This window comes from Poromitra crassiceps, assembly GCF_964638095.1.
Source record: "Poromitra crassiceps genome assembly, chromosome: 17".
Lineage (NCBI taxonomy): Eukaryota > Metazoa > Chordata > Actinopteri > Beryciformes > Melamphaidae > Poromitra > Poromitra crassiceps.
The window spans coordinates 17,443,035-17,459,677 of record NC_139635.1 but is presented as its reverse complement, the minus strand read 5'-3'; the positions used below and the strand labels follow the sequence as shown (position 1 = coordinate 17,459,677).

At 41.3% G+C, this 16,643-nt stretch overlaps 1 protein-coding gene across 1 annotated transcript; it reads right to left on the bottom strand.

The window, feature by feature from the left end:
- Nucleotides 1-15,736: 15,736 nt before the first annotated feature.
- Nucleotides 15,737-16,615, bottom strand: rnf182 (ring finger protein 182; the record flags this gene model as incomplete). The annotated part of the gene is made up of 1 exon (XM_083653956.1): nt 15,737-16,615. The coding sequence occupies one exon, from the start codon at nt 16,613-16,615 to the stop codon at nt 15,737-15,739; it is 879 nt and encodes a 292-aa protein (XP_083510082.1).
- Nucleotides 16,616-16,643: the final 28 nt, after the last annotated feature.

Sequence of the window (16,643 nt, the reverse complement as noted above, 5' to 3'; positions counted from 1 at the left end):
TAAAGTCCCAATGATTGTCACACCTGAGTGTGTGAAATTAATATCTGCATATAGTATAGAATAATACCTAATGAACCCTACAGGTGTTTGCTATTTGACTACTTCACGAAAAGGGAGGCCCTATTGATTAAAAAGATAAATTAATTTGTGGCTTTTTGATAGAAGCATTAGTGTGGGAGACCAGGGGGGTGGAGTGTAAATTATAGATGTGATCATATTAAAGTTGTTATGGGGTCTGGTTAGATTGATGCTATCATCTATCCCACAAGCTTGGCTGGGGAGACCTGGATGAATCAGTGTTATTGAAGTTATGCTGTGACACACTAAGGCAATACTAAGGAGTTAAACACAGCCTGTGTGTCAGAGTCATTCATTTTAGGTTATGCATCATACATAAATAGTTATTATATGACTACAAATAGGGGGAAGCAAATTTTTGGGGAATGATAAAGTTAACCTCATCAGTATGTTAATTTTTTGATCACAGGTGATAGAATATTATGTTTCTACATCACATTGATTACACAGGTGGATACACAGGTGGATGATTAATTGGGGGTTTATATGCATTGTGAGGAAGTCAATGAGACTGAATGGAACATATGTATATAGAGCTGCATTTTAAAGTATGCCAAAAAGACAGAAGGTTGTAAAGCTGAACAGAAAAATGCTCCCATCAGCTGTTATGAAGATAATGGGGTTTCCTCCCTCCCCAATGATTATAAAATAAGGGGAACTGGTCCCTCCCCTGGAAAAGAGAAAGGCACAATGAAATCTTGATATTGACAATGCTGTCATTGGCAATGAGTTGTAAACTTGAAAATATGGCTCTATTATCCGTATGGTTTGGAAGTTTTATTGCAATTAAAAATGACAAAAATAATTATGGGGAAATTTGAGAAGTCTGCTGTGTATCTTCCTATAGACGATATAGACTGACTGAAGATGAATTGTATTATATTTATGAGGAGATACATAGATGCAAACACAGGTTATATATAGTACACTGAACTAGTTTCTGAGTTATATTATAAAGATGGGCAATTGTGGGGATTTTTGAAGATCATAAATTCTGTTTTTGATTTGGATTTTTGGGGTCTCCTATTAGTGTTGTGGTTTTAGCAAATTATTTTAGTATATATGATTTGAGAACTCAAGAGTGGGGGTTTATAGTTGATAGTGTTAATGTTAATGCAGTGTAAAGAGCGATTTGCTGGTTGAGTAATTAGGTAAGTTACAGCTGATAGAGTATTGATGAAATCCAAAATTGTGTAATGAGTGAAGTAGGTTATTAGGGGGGAGATAACTGTATTTAGGAGGTTGTTTAGAGAGAGGTGTGATTTCTTAAAAGTTGGCATCTTAAGTAAAAGTAAATTAAGTAAATTGGGGTTAGTATAGGGGAGAGTACATAAGATAAAGTTGCTGCTTATGTATCGAATGTTGACATAATGACACTGATAGGTAATGAAGGGGTTTAGTTGAGGAATATTACATAAGCTGATCTTTGATGTTGGATGAGGGGGATGAGTTTGAGGGATTGTAATATGATAAAACATAATGAGGAGGATTATTACATGGAGGTGTGAATGGCTGATTTTGCATGCTATAAGTTTCAGTATATTTGAGTTGATTTGAGTGTGATATTTGAGATAGGATCTGAGTGGGTTGTTGGTATATTATTTTGACATGTCTTAGAGGGTTTCAGAGTGGAGTTTAAGGTGAGACAATGATAGTGATTACAGTAGGATGATAATATCTTGGAGAGTTATATAATATGATGGAGAAAGTTGAAAGAGCTTGTGGATTGTTGTTGGTATATGTTTGGGGGAGGTGGTAATGAGAAGCATTTTTGATGAAAGCGATGGTATGTTGAAGAGATGGGATTGAATGATGATTTATGATTTGTGATGTCATGGTTTATAGGATGGTAATTAAAGAGGGTCAGAGGAAGTTGATTGGCGATAGATGGGTGATAGAAGGTTGATTCATATTCTAGGGAGTATGTGGAACATATGGTGTGGCAAATGCAGAGAGTTATTTTTTAGGAATAGTACAAAAAGAGTGTGTGTTTTATCATATAATGAGTGAAGTTAATGATTGGGATTCTGTTTGTATGATATCCTTTTCAGTGTGAATGAGTGGTGGTCTAAAGTTAGGGGGAAGAGAAAATGATAAGAAAATGAATGAAAAATAGTGGAAAAAAGCAGGTAATTTGCAACAATGCAAACTGAGAGTTCTGAGTACACAATGAATGGTTCAAATTGTTTGAATAGAGGTTTTTGGGGATTTTTATGACATTAGAGAAGGAACAAGGGGGGTATGAAATAATAATTCTACAGTTGTGGTGAGTGGTAAGTATGTACGAGCATCTAATGATGATTATTTTTGAGGGCCCGGCCCAGGTAAAAGGGAAAAAATGGAAGAACATCAAGGTGGATATGAACATGAATAACTATGAAGCATGTGTGGGAATTGAAGGTGTAACAAGAGTGTTATATGTTGGGGTTGAGGCATAAATTTAAGGGGTTTGACAACTTTGAAATGATAGAATAGCAGTACATTCTGTTAAAATCGGTCATTGAGTGCACGCGATGATTGAATTTAATGTGAAGAGTCTGCTATGATGTGATAGGACACATCAAGTGATTATTTAATGTAGTCATATGAAATTGGGGAGACTCAATTATGATTTGGTTCATTGGTTGTCATTTATGTTATGAGGATGGGTTCTTTTGAGCTGTGGGGTCTTTGTGGTTGTGGGAGATGTGTTGTTTCAGTTTACAGGAGAACAATAGCTGGATAAAAGCAGGAAACCAATGTTGATATCGGGCAAACCGTGATGGGAAAAGAGAATAGACTGGGGAGTCTACTGGAGAGATATCTTGGTAACATTTTGATCACAAAAACATTAGGTTCCTTTGAGTATTGGGTAAGTATAAGTATTAATCATTTTAGTGAGAGATGGTAAGTTAATTATGTATATAAATATCAAGTGGTGGTTGTATTGGATTTGGGTGTTGTTTTGTGTGTGTGTTTCTTCTGTTTGTCCAATAGGAAATAGGTTATGGGATGTGATGAGATGACGGCATAATGGATGGAGATTTCAAGGGAAACCTTATGATCAAATGAGGAAGTGAAGGGGTAATGTATGGTAAGAGGTTAATCTAAAGGGAAGTTATGATAATGTTATGGATTAAATGGTTGAGGAATTACACCAGTGATAATGTGAAATATGAGAGGTAAATATAGTTTGATAGTTGGAGTCTCCCATGTATGATTAAAATCTTTACAAAGAGAATATGAATATGTCAAATAGTCTGATGGTTAGCAGGACATTTAAAGTTTAGGATTGATAGAGTGACTGCTTGTAGGAGAATACATTATGTCTGAGTCTAGTTTAACAGGTGGTTAGGATGGTAGGATGTTGTTCTTGTAAAGTGTGTTTCAGGGGTTTAATGGAATCAGAGAGAGAGAGAGAGTGTCTGGACGAGAGAGATGTAAAAGGAGAGGCAGTTGGAGCCAAACGGGAAGATGAGGAGATGATTGATGCCCAGAGTGAGCCATGTATGCAGAGGGGTGCACTGCAGTCTGTACGAGCTTGGAAAAGAGGGAGCAGAGCCAAGAGAGGGAGTTGCCCCTAGAAAGCCCAATGCATTAAAACATACACTACATACATACATACATAACAAAGAGACATGTGGACTGTAAACTATGCAGGCGGATGCCAAAAGAAGAATACATGCGTATACATTCGTAATCCTGAGACCGGTTGGTAAGTATTCAAGAATCTGTGGAAGGAGACTACTTGCGCGGCTTTAATGTGAAGATGGAGCGAGTCCAGGTGGTTTGATATCCAAGAAGAAAATGGGAGAGCAATAAATATTTAAGATGCTTAGAATGATAGAGTGTCGGTTGACAGTTGTGTGAATTGTGTGTTAACATATTTCTTCCTCAGCAGCGTGGATAATGGGGTTTTAGAGATGAGATAAGTAGAAAGGGGGGTGTCTAATAAAAATGAGAAAATGTATTATTCTTGATTGGGGATATGTTATATCTGTATTCTTGATTATAATGATGTTTGGGGGTGTGGGTTCTGGATAGACTGAGGTAATGGAAGCTTATAGTTTTTGATTGATGTATGTATCTGTCTTTTGATTTTCATAATGATGGAGAAATGTTGGAGAATGATTGGAATAGGAGATTATAAAGATGTTGGTGCATGCTTGAAATAATATATATAAGTTAGTAACAGAATGGATAAGCGATACTATATGATAGATGCTAGGTTACTCGATGATTTTAGATGTTTGATGATGTTACAGATGTCTATTCTTATGATAATGATTTAGTATATCTTTTGAGTATGGTTATTAGAAGTGAAGTGGAATATTAGATGCTCAGTGGAATGTAAAGGGTTATCTTATGATAGAGTGTTTAGAACAGTAATGGAATGTTTTCTGATGTTGTATTTCTGTGTTGTGAATAACTTCAATTTGCTTTACTTGCTACACAATAAGGGAGATTTTCTCTAATAGATATAGATTTGTAAAAGTAATGGTATAGGTTAATTTGAATTGGCAACAATTTGGATGGTAAGTAAATAAGAGAATGTTAATTATAATAGGACTTATTTTTGAAGGTCTCAGAACTATAGTCAAATGATAAAATTCTGGCGTAATATAGAAAGTTTAATGCATGTGTAATGGCAACTAATTGGCTGGAAGTTGCTTTGGATAGGCGTAAATCTAATCTGGTCTTTTTTGCACTTTTTCTAGAAAGAGTGATTATTTGGCCAGAATTGAAGATTATAACTCACTAATGGTTAAGGGAGATTGGACATGTCTATGAAAATCCTGCAGTGATACATTCTTGGCAAAGAGAAAAATGATTGGAGTCATGGAGGAGAAGTGGGAGATGACCAGGGTTTCTCTTTGTAGAGCATGTGGAAAGCAGAGAGGAAATGTTTGATCTTCTTAGGGGGTTATTTGAACAAAATTAAGCTAAGAATTAAAAGAAAAACGAAGTAGTTTTATATTACTTTAAGTAATCCCTCTGAGTGGGAATTTAAGTAAGATCCACACCAAGGGTCATTGATAAATAGCAATAAATAGGAAACTGGGAATTGTTTGAGTGGAAACAGCATGTTTGAGGATGAGAGGAGAGGGATCCAACTAGAATTAGGATTGGAAGTTAGTGGCTATTGGATAGACTAGTATTAGACATAACTTAATAAGTTAACAATCTGGCTTTTTGTGGCAATGTAGTTTTACATTGCCAAGGGGGGCTTATGTGGTATATGGCCCATTGACCCTTTAATATTTTATATTATCTTATATTTTATCATTAAGAGAGGAGTGCAGTTATGAAGTGTAGTGTTAACTAAATCAGTGTTAACTAGAGGGAGTTGAGGCTAGTGAGACAAAAAAGGCAGGCTCCTCTTTGAAGCATGAGAAAGAGGTAATAAAGTTGATAGCTTCAGGAGGGACACACAGAAACACATAGGATTTAGCAGAGGGGGTTAGATTAGCATCAGGGGGTGACTAGGAGAGTGACACACAAAAGTACAGTTTAGGGGGTTACGCATACACAGAAGCAACAGCTGTATTGTTTATGAGAGGATGAGCACACATGCTCAAAGGCACTCAAGCAGTCACATGCACACATTCTGTTGTGATACTGAGAGGAGATAGTGGGGATACTGGGGGGCAATAACCCTGCAGGCCATCGTGAAAGGAGATAAAAACCATTTGGTGGGGACATCTAAGCAGGGAAGCAGGAAGCCCTTTCAAGGATGAGGGGAGCAGCTGTCATGGGGGTTGGATTGATAGGTGACACACTGTAGTGGTTCGACAGACAGCACATACACATCTAAGCAGGGAGATGATTGGATGATAGAGCATTAAAAGTGGGAGTTGCCCTGAGTGGAGGAAGTTTTCATATACAGAGGACGGAGGTTGAAAGGGCAGAGAAGGCACTCAGAGAACACACTCAAGATCATCTCTCCATGGATTCAGCCATGCCAAACACCACAACTTGCTCTGCAAATAAAAAAGACTCTTCAAATAGACTTCATCATGTTTCTCCATTGTTTTCTGTGGTTCATCTCTTCTTCTCTCGGTGCATTCAAAACACGACACTATCTATCTATCTATCTATCTACTCTGGAGGACAACCGGCCTTGGATGGGAGTGTTGATACTGTTATGTATGAATTCATTATTGTAATAATCTAATGCCCAAGACTTGTCATTGGTTTCTATTCTGCTAATATTCTTATATGCGACTGCTATTAAAACTCTGCCTCGCTCCACTCGACCTCCCAGTAACAACGTCTAGTCAGACCCTCTCTACTCAGCCCCTGATGCCACTCAATGAATCTGTCTGGGTGAGGAGAATATAGCTGTTCTTCTGTCATATATGTTGCTTTCCTGTTCCCCTCAGATAATGACAGCAATGTGTTTACTGTGTTTGGATCCAGTGTGATCTGACGTGAATGTTGTAAGAATTCAGCTACTATAGTCTTGGGCTCTCTTGGTTGTGACAGTAAAACATCCAGTTAACTCAATTTCCATGAGATCTTAGGCCATTCCTCTGTCAGAATGTCCTGTAGTTTATCTCTGGCCTCTGACACAGCCACAGTCACATCCTCAAAGTAACGCAGAGGGCGGGTATCGATCCTGGGTGAGTCTGTAGATTGACTGAGACGTGACAGCGAGGGGTAACTGTGTAGAAAATGGATGTGATCCTCTGTGTGTGAGAGCTGCTCCAGCTCAACGTTTTTCCTCCTCAGCTCAGAGATCTCCTGCTTGAGCTTCTCCTGAAGTTCTTCAGCCCGACTCACTTCCTCTTTCTGCTGGGATCTGATCTGCTGTTTCACCTCAGAGCTTCTTTTCTCAATGAGACAGACCAGCTCATGAACGTCTTCTTCCCACTGTCCTCCACTGCTTTGTCAGTAGAGATCGATAGCCTCCACCTCGTGTTGAAGCACCTTCACATATTTCTCTTTCTCTCTATTTCTCTCTCTGCTGGATTTTTTGCTGACTCCCTGAGCTCTTTCTGCCTCTCAGCCGTTTCTGCTGCAACTGAGACTGTGTCATGGCCAGGAGGAGCAGGAGTTCTCTCTTCTTCAGGTCCTCCACCAACTCTGCTAACATGGTAGGCTACGGCCCCTATCGTTGCATCGGCGCAGTTTCTAGGCCGAGCGGCAGGCGCAGATCAAAGCAGTGGGCGTGGAAAGGCGCACTTGATATCGTCGTGCTGGCGCTAGATGCAGCCCAAAGCATTACAACCACGCCTTTTAGGCGTAAAATTATGCACCGTCATGCTCATTGGATAAGTGCAATAAACGAATTGCACGCTTGCCTTTTTAGCTCCAATTCCAGTGATCCCGCAAAACCAGACGAAAGCCAAACGCTCTGCCCCCCCCCCCCCCCCCTCCCTTCATCCAGCCTGTCTGTCTGCATTATAGGCTATTATTCCATATTATTATGCTTCTCAAACCAATCTAACTGCAGTTTCAATACTGCAAGCATGTAAATACGCTACACTATAGCAAGATCAAAGTGAAAATAATGTACTAAATGCATCAGCTAGAAAAATATAGCCTATTAGATTGGTGAAAGTTTGTCCAGAAAGATATCGTTTTCTCTCCCCTGCTGCAGGTAGAATGATGCACATAAATATACCCTACATTATGTAAAGTCATTGCATAAATGTGTTTTTATTGTAAAACTAAATGTGGAGTAGGGCGAAGTTATTGGAGCGCACATCACAGTATAGCAGATGACAGTAGAAGCTTCCGAAGCGCGTTCCGCTGTCACTTACCTAAATCACGTTAAATCCACACAGGGTATATATAGGCTCAAGAGGACATATATGTTTCACATAGGGTGGTGTTTCATTTCATGTTTTATTTGGTCCAATATTGAAATGTTCGACAATTGCAGGTTGTCTTACCATTACACATTATTTTAGATCTACCTTTTATATCTATTTCGGCTCTATTTAGTAGCGAAATGGAGGACCCAATTGCATGCTGGGAGTGGACATTCACAGGCAGTAAACTTACAACTGCTATTTCCTATGGGAAGCTGGGTGCTGCTATGTGTTGTGTCTGTTTGAGCGAGGGAGTCAGAGAGAGAGAGAGAAGGGTGACTCAGAGGCAGAAGAGCACTGGCGCACTGAATAGGCCTGGTTTCAGAGAGAGACAGAGAAGGGTGACAGGGGAGAGGCACAAGTGCACTGGCGCAGTGAATAGGCCTGGTTTTCAAAGGCGCAAAGCGCTAAATTTAAGGCAGGTGCCAAGATATCAGTACGCCGAGATTTAAGGCCGACACGCCCACTTTGGCCCATTCTGGGACTGCGCCACGCCCATTCGGCCTAAAGCGCATTTGGCAGCGTAAAGCCATATTGATATCGTCCCAAAACAGGCGCAAGGCACGTTTTTTTGCGGTTAAGGCCCGTTTTAGTGCCGAAGGCCTGTGGGAGAATAGGGCCCTACTTTTTTTACCAGGACAGAAAGTGGAAATCATTTGAGTTTCAAATGATTTGTCTAAACATTCTTGCAGCGTTTGTGGAAACCCCAAACCACACCCATGTCCCAGGCTGGTCTGGGTTCAGTAACAGGTCATCTGAGCTACATGCACAGTCACAGGTCATAATACCATTTGTAATGCCACCGTTGTAGTGCTGTTGTTCAAAATTAAAGTACATTTTCTCAGATTTATTGGTGTCTTTCTAGTCACACAATTTAATAGTCAGTGTTTCCCATACACTGATCTATTTGTGGTGGTACACCCTACATAGATTTTGACCCCCACAAATACTGCCACATATTAATTTCAACTAGTTGACTGCAAACTCCTGCTTTATTGCTTACAGTATATTATTATCTTGTCGGAGTATTATTCCATCCAATAAGTTAGGAAGTTCCCTTTTGATTTAATTTTACTTTTGTTTTGCCTACAAAGCAAAATGTTACTTTACTTGAAACTCCCCTGAAGTGATTTTGGTATTATTTATGCAAGCATAATTCTACCATATAGTAACCTGTATGCAGAATATATATAGTATATATAGGGAAACAATTATTTTTTCATCGCTGTAAAACCACAGAATGGTAAAGAAGATATTGATGTGTGTAGTTCTTCATAGATCTAGTCTCTTCATTTTGATCTCAAAGTGCGCCAGTTTGATCCATTTTTACTTGAAATTGTACAAAATCTTCTTCCGGGGGGGCATGCCCCCGGACCCCCCTAGGGGTTCAGGGGTCCATGAGCTTTGGGTGGGCTGAGCCCACCCAAAGCTCTGATGCTAAAACCGCCCCTGCTAACACAACTGTTGCAAAAAAAAAAAAACTCATTCTGAAGGAATGGAACTTCCATTCCTTCAGAATGAGGTTTTTTTTGTTGCAACAGTTGTGTTAGAGACTGTTGCACAGCTGTAGGGAAGTTCAGGAGAAGAGCACATTTTGGTAAAAGATTTGTCCCCTCAGCAGTAGCCGCCCTGAACAGAACGCCCCGCTGACCTGGTATAGATCCAGACCTAACATTTGTGTTGTATTGGGATACTGGTGGGGGCGGGGAAGGGGGGGGGGGTGTATGTTATGCATTATGTTCTTGGAAGATGTATGATGTGATCACCTATGTTCCTGAAACATGTAGCCTACTGACTGTGAAAACAAATTTCCTGCATGACAAATATAATCTATCTATCTATCTATCTATCTATCTATCTATCTATCTATCTGTCTGTCTGTCTGTCTATCTATTTATCTATCTATCTATCTATCTATCTATCTATCTATCTATCTATCTCTCTCTCTCTATCTATCTATCTATCTATCTATCTGTCTATCTCTCTATCTATCTATCTATCTATCTATCTATCTATCTATCTATCTATCTATCTATCTATCTGTCTATCTATCTATCTATCTATCTATCTATCTATCTCTCTACTCTGGAGGACAACCGGCCTTGGATGGGAGTGTTGATACTGTTATGTATGAATTCATTATTGTAATAATCTAATGCCCAAGACTTGTCATTGGTTTCTATTCTGCTAATATTCTTATATGCGACTGCTATTAAAACTCTGCCTCGCTCCACTCGACCTCCCAGTAACAACGTCTAGTCAGACCCTCTCTACTCAGCCCCTGATGCCACTCAATGAATCTGTCTGGGTGAGGAGAATATAACTGTTCTTCTGTCATATATGTTGCTTTCCTGTTCCCTTCAGATAATGACAGCAATGTGTTTACTGTGTTTGGATCCAGTGTGATCTGACGTGAATGTTGTAAGAATTCAGCTACTATAGTCTTGGGCTCTCTTGGTTGTGACAGTAAAACATCCAGTTAACTCAATTTCCATGAGATCTTAGGCCATTCCTCTGTCAGAATGTCCTGTAGTTTAGCTCTGGCCTCTGACACAGCCACAGTCACATCCTCAAAGTAACACAGAGGACGGGTATCGATCCTGGGTGAGTCTGTAGATTGACTGAGACGTGACAGCGAGGGGTAACTGTGTAGAAAATGGATGTGATCCTCTGTGTGTGAGAGCTGCTCCAGCTCAACGTTTTTCCTCCTCAGCTCAGAGATCTCCTGCTTCAGCTTCTCCTAAAGTTCTTCAGCCCGACTCACTTCCTCTTTCTGCTGGGATCTGATCTGCTCCTTCACATCAGAGCTTCTTTTCTCAATGAGACAGACCAGCTCATGAAGGTCTTCTTCTCACTGTCCTCCACTGCTTTGTCAGTAGAGATCGATAGCCTCCACCGCCTCCTGTTGAAGCACCTTCACATATTTCTCTTTCTCTCTATTTCTCTCTCTGCTGGATTTTTTGCCGACTCCCTGAGCTCTTTCTGCCTCTCAGCCGTTTCTGCTGCAACTGAGACTGTGTCATGGCCAGGAGGAGCAGGAGTTCTCTCTTCTTCAGGTCCTCCACCAACTCTGCTAACATGGTACTTTTTTTTACCAGGACAAAAAGTGGAAATCATTTGAGTTTCAAATGATTTGTCTAAACATTCTTGCAGCGTTTGTGGAAACCCCAAACCACACCCATGTCCCAGGCTGGCCTGGGTTCAGTAACAGGTCATCTGAGCTACATGCACAGTCACAGTGACAGAGCAGCCAGAGAGGTTTGTCCAGAGAGTAAACACACCACACGCTTCATTCCAACACTCTGGCATCTGTTCATCATCCCAGGAATTTGTTTTTCAGGAAAGAAATCTAGGCCTACACTTTTATTTTTTTAACTCAAAGACATACGTTTTATTTACAGAGAGATAAATGGAGAGAATCTGGTGAAGCAGCGTATAGGATGAACAGTTTCCAATGCCGCTTTCGCACAGGCAACCAAGAAACTGGCTGTCAGCTTGACAATGCAGGACAACAGCTGGAGGTTTTGCCAGAAAGCCCGAGGAAGACGACAACAACAACACATCTGTCCAAACCCCGTGGGAGGAGGAGAGGAGAGATGCTGTGACGCCCTCTGCTGGTCCAGTCCAGATCAAAGTTGACTGACAAACATTGTAGTGGAGACTTGTAAAATCTCCTTGATTCAACATGACTATAGGATTTCATTTCCATGAAAGAAACAGTTTGCTTTAAATTGATTGTCATTCTTAACAGGCTCCTACTATCTTTTCACCCAGTTATAATAATTTAATATTGTTATGTATACATAATAATAATGGGGATTTTCTTCTGGACTGACAGCAGGCAGCAGGAGCGCTAATCATTTTCTCTACCCATGAATCAGTGATTTATTATTATTATTATTATTATTATTATTATTATTATTATTATTATTTGGGGGGGGTCTGCAGCAATTCTACGTCTACTACACTACTGTCAACAAGACTGAACATGAGGAGTCTCATTCTGAAGTGACATCCATCCAGCATCCAAAAAAGCTTTGAGAGAGAGAGAAAGAGAGAGAGAGAGAGAGAGAGAGAGAGAGAGAGAGAGAGAGACATTATCTCAGAGATTGCTGGCATGAAAGTATTTAAGTGAGTTATGAAGTTCTTCAGCAACCTAAGATCATCACTTATAAAATGGTATAAAATGTTCCTTATTGATTAAATACGGGCTAATTAATCACATGGCACAGATTATTAAAAATGAATTGGTCGAATTTGGAATTAAATCTTTGTGCAAAAGTCAAAAGTCTGGACCCACCTGATTGGATGTTCATATTTTATTGATCTAGACTCTAGAGGCTTCTGCTTGCTGCTTAAATGCTTGAAATTGAATATAAAGAGTGAAGTTGATCATATGGATGCATTTCTTTCCAAAGCCTTTTCATTTCCATTCTTCCATCCAAAGCAGCTTTAAATAACCTAAGATAGTCTTGATTTGTTTAACGCTTTTTTGGTCGCTGCGTAATCCCATTTGTTTGTTTGGAACGCAAATTCCATATTTGTGTTTTTTGATGCTGTCTTTATTCTAAAAGTATAAAATACTACGAAAATACTTAAAAAGGTGGTGTGTCCAAAACTCTGATGTAGATGTATTTTACATTGCACAAAAAGGGGAAATGAATGGGGACTTTCTTCTGGAGTGAAGGCGGCCAGCAGGGGCGCTAGTCATCATGTTCTGTTCCTATGAATGCAGACTGTCTTTTTGGGGGGCCTGCAGCATGGGGGCCCCTCACTCATGAGCACCTTTCCTCTGCAAATACTGTAGGCCCTACTGCACTCCTGTCAATGAGACTCAACATGAGGAGTTGATAGATTATGATATCCAGCATCTGAAAAAGCTGAGAACTTCTCTTAGACTGAAAATGACTGCTGGCAGAGACGTATCATGAAGTTATTCAGCAACCTAAGACCATGGCAAGTGGTGCCATATTAGGTAGTCTCTCACGCCAGACTGTCCCTTCGACATTCTGCAAATGCATCACAGTCTGTAGCTACTTCACACCCACAGAGCCTAGCTGGTCAGAGGAAGTTGGGGGATGAAACACGCTTCAGCCCGCAGGAAGTTCAAACCGAGGCAGGTGATTGGAGAAATACAAGCGGATAACAGGCGGGACATCCGCTCGTATTTCAAAAACCACCTGCCTTTAGGCGGAACATCCGGGCTGGACATCCCCCCTATATCACTCATTATTTTCCGTGAGTTTCCCTTTCCGCTTGGGCCAAGTTCTCCTGCTTAAAGTACACAGGGGGTAGGTGGAAGCATTTGTAAATTGCGGGAGCCAGCGCGTCTGTTTTAAGAGACTACACATTAGGCTGTGTCATATAGCGTTTTTTCTGAGCTCCAGTTCCTCATTTTTTTTTTTTTTTTTTTTTTTTTACCTCGGAGCGGAGCGCTTTTAAAAGCTGAGAAATGTTACACTTTTCAGAAAAGCGCAGGGTGAGCTGAGCAGCTTTGTCCAGCCAACCAATAGACCCTTCTCACGGGGGCCATTTTGTGTCAAAAAGGCAGGGTTAACACAGGTGCAAGCAAAACACGAATGAGGGTTTCAAACTTCCATGATTGGAATGTGGAAATTAGTGTTTTGCTCGCACCTGTGTTTATTCTGCCTTTTCGACACAAAATGGCCCCCGTGAAAAGGGCCTATCGCAACGACGGAGACACTAGCCGTTAGTAGGTAGCAGCAGGTGACATTATCATCTGCTTTTCTCCTCACACTCAACACACATCCTTAGAGCATCAAATCTGCTGACTCAATAATCACTTAATTGATAATCAATAACTTATTCCAAATGAACATTTAGAATTCTGGTATCAAAACGTAATAAAACAAATTAAGCTGGTGTGATATACTGGCAACAATGTTCATTCACATCAATTTCCATGAAAGTGTTCCTTTTGGCGGAATGTCAAAATAAATATTTGTATGTATTCCGATTGAGTGTGACCCAAGACAACTAGATTTCCTGTATCATCTTTTATTTATAAATTTCTCAGTTTGGCCGTCCGTTCTATCCAGCAGAAGTTGTTCCCATCACCGTTTAGGGACAGGAAACTAAAAACTAGGAGATTTGATAAATTATACAATCAATTTCTTTGCATAGATATTCATTGTGACTATAAAAGCATTAGAACATTTTGAACGTGTGCAGATTTATGTTAGTTATAGCAAAGTATATTCATCTTACTATAGAGAGTGATACAAAACAATGAAGAAAATAAAAACAGGTCGTTGTTAGCTTTTTAAGCAATAGAAACCTTACATGAGGAGACTGAGTAATACTAATACATTTTGTGAAATTTCATGAGTCTGGCTGTTTAGAGGGGTTACAAACTGAAAAGGTTGAGAACGTACGCTACACTGGTGTCAGAGGCAGTCATTAGCCTCTGGAGCTTATAGTCTACTCAAGGTCATTAGCCTCTGGGGCTTATAGCCTACTCAAGGTCATTAGCCTCTGGGGCTTATAGCCTACTCAAGGTCATTATCCTCTGGGGCTTATAGTCTACTCAAGGTCATTAGCCTCTGGGGCTTAAGGTCATTATCCTCTGGGGCTTATAGTCTACTCAAGGTCATTAGCCTCTGGGGCTTATAGTCTACTCAAGGTCATTATCCTCTGGGGCTTATAGCCTACTCAAGGTCATTATCCTCTGGGGCTTATAGCCTACTCAAGGTCATTATCCTCTGGGGCTCTGGCTGCAGCTGCAGTGTGTGGAGCATGTTTGCCATACAGTGAGGTGACTTCTCTGCCGGGACTAGGTCTGATGATCATAAACCGGATAATCCTCTTAATAAGTATCTGTGATTTTCATGCCTGAAAGTAACTAGTAACTAGCCTAGTTACTATTTCAGTAACTGTAATTGAGTTACTAAATTTGAACAAGTAATTACTTAGATTACTATTTACTGCAAAAAGTAGATAAGTTACAGTGACTAATTACTTAGTAACTAGTTACTCCCAACTCTGTTTCTACAGTTGGTTAGTTTGCTATTAAGCTAAAACACAAAACTGCCAACACTCTACTTTGTAGGAGTCTTCTTATTTTTAGCCCTTTCTCCTGCTGTGCTTCTGATTGGTAATTTCATATTCATGATTTGTGATACAAATGAAATGGCTCTAGCGGGCTTAGTTTGAATGCTAGAGTAAAGTTTCTGGTATCGTAACTATGACAGTATAGATATATATATATATATATCTATACTGTATATATATATATATATATATATACTATATATATATATATATATATATATATATATATATATATATATATATATATATATATATATATATATATGACAGTAGATGACCCAAGGCTTGGTACCAATGTTGTAGGGAAGGGGGCTAAATAACGCTCCAAACTTAAGCAAAATTTTGGCCAGGAAAAAAATATTTTCAAAGGGGTCCCTTGACCTCTGACCTCTCACCTCAAGATATCCACATGAAAATGGGTTCTATGGGTGCCAGTCTCCCCTTTACAGATAGCATTTTTCAACAAGCCAGCATAAATCGACAGAACAACGGATCACATCACTGACGGCGGTTCGACAGACCTGAAGGACGTACCTGCCTAATGCTGGCAGGCATGAAAACAACACATTACCTGTTAGCAAAACACATGGAACGCACTGAAAATCTAAAAGATATGAATCCCAGTTGAAATATAAAAAATAATCTGTTCTTGCTCTCCTTTTATACATAATCCCATTGTCAGTTACAATCTCCCCTTCCCCATGCCCATGAGTGAAACTAGAAAGTTCTGGAGCTCCATACTAAAGCGTGTCCAAAGCAAACATCCCATACTGATCCCATGCATGGTCCCATTATGGCGGTAAGCAGTCCCAGAACTCGTGGCAAATGCACTGGCAGAACCCGTAGACCATGATCATGACCAGGCTGGCAGGGACCAGGCTCACCAGCAGCACCCCGAGGGTGGTCCTCTGCATGATGAGCAGGTAGACGCCCATGGGCAGGGAGCTGAAGTACAGCAGCCCCAGCACCCACACCAGCGCCCGGGCCGAGCTCTGGCACAGGAGCGCCGCGCAGTTCCACACCGTCCACCGCTGCGTGATGGAGGCCATGGAGTCCAGGCTGGAGGAGCGGTACCCACGGCCCGACGGGAGCCTGGCGGGGCGAGGGAGACGCTGCTGCCGGTGGAGGTGGATCTCCTGGCTGGAGAGGACGGGCGCGGGAGGAGGCTCCATGATGGTGATGACCACGAAGTTGGGCGAGCCGCGGATGGAGGAGTAGGCGGTGGTGCTAGCGGAGGAGAAGGAGGCGGACGAAGAGGAGGCAGAGGAGGAAGGGGAGGCCGCGGCGGGGTTGCTGCCCATCAGCGAGCTGAGGCGCAATGGGCTGAGGAGCAGCTCGGGGGTGGCCTCCTGGTGGAAGTGCTGGTGTTGGTGGAGGTTCCTCTGGTTGCGGCTCTGGAGGGCCAGTGCCGTCAGCAGGTTGCGGTCGTCCGGCAGGCCGCTGGCTGCTTCGCCGGGCAGGCCGGTGACGTTGCGGCAGAAGGGGCACACCACGGCGTCGGGGTGCGACTCGCCCAGGTCCAGGATCTTGGCCAGGCATTTGGCGCACATGCGGTGGCAGCACTCCAGGACTTTGGGCCTGCGGCTGCCCAGGCTGTATGGACAGTAGCAGATCTTACACTCCAGCTCCTCGGGGGTTAGCCCGTCCTCGGGGCCCTGCATCCGAATCATCCGATCCTAAAGGACCGTCTTTCTTGTG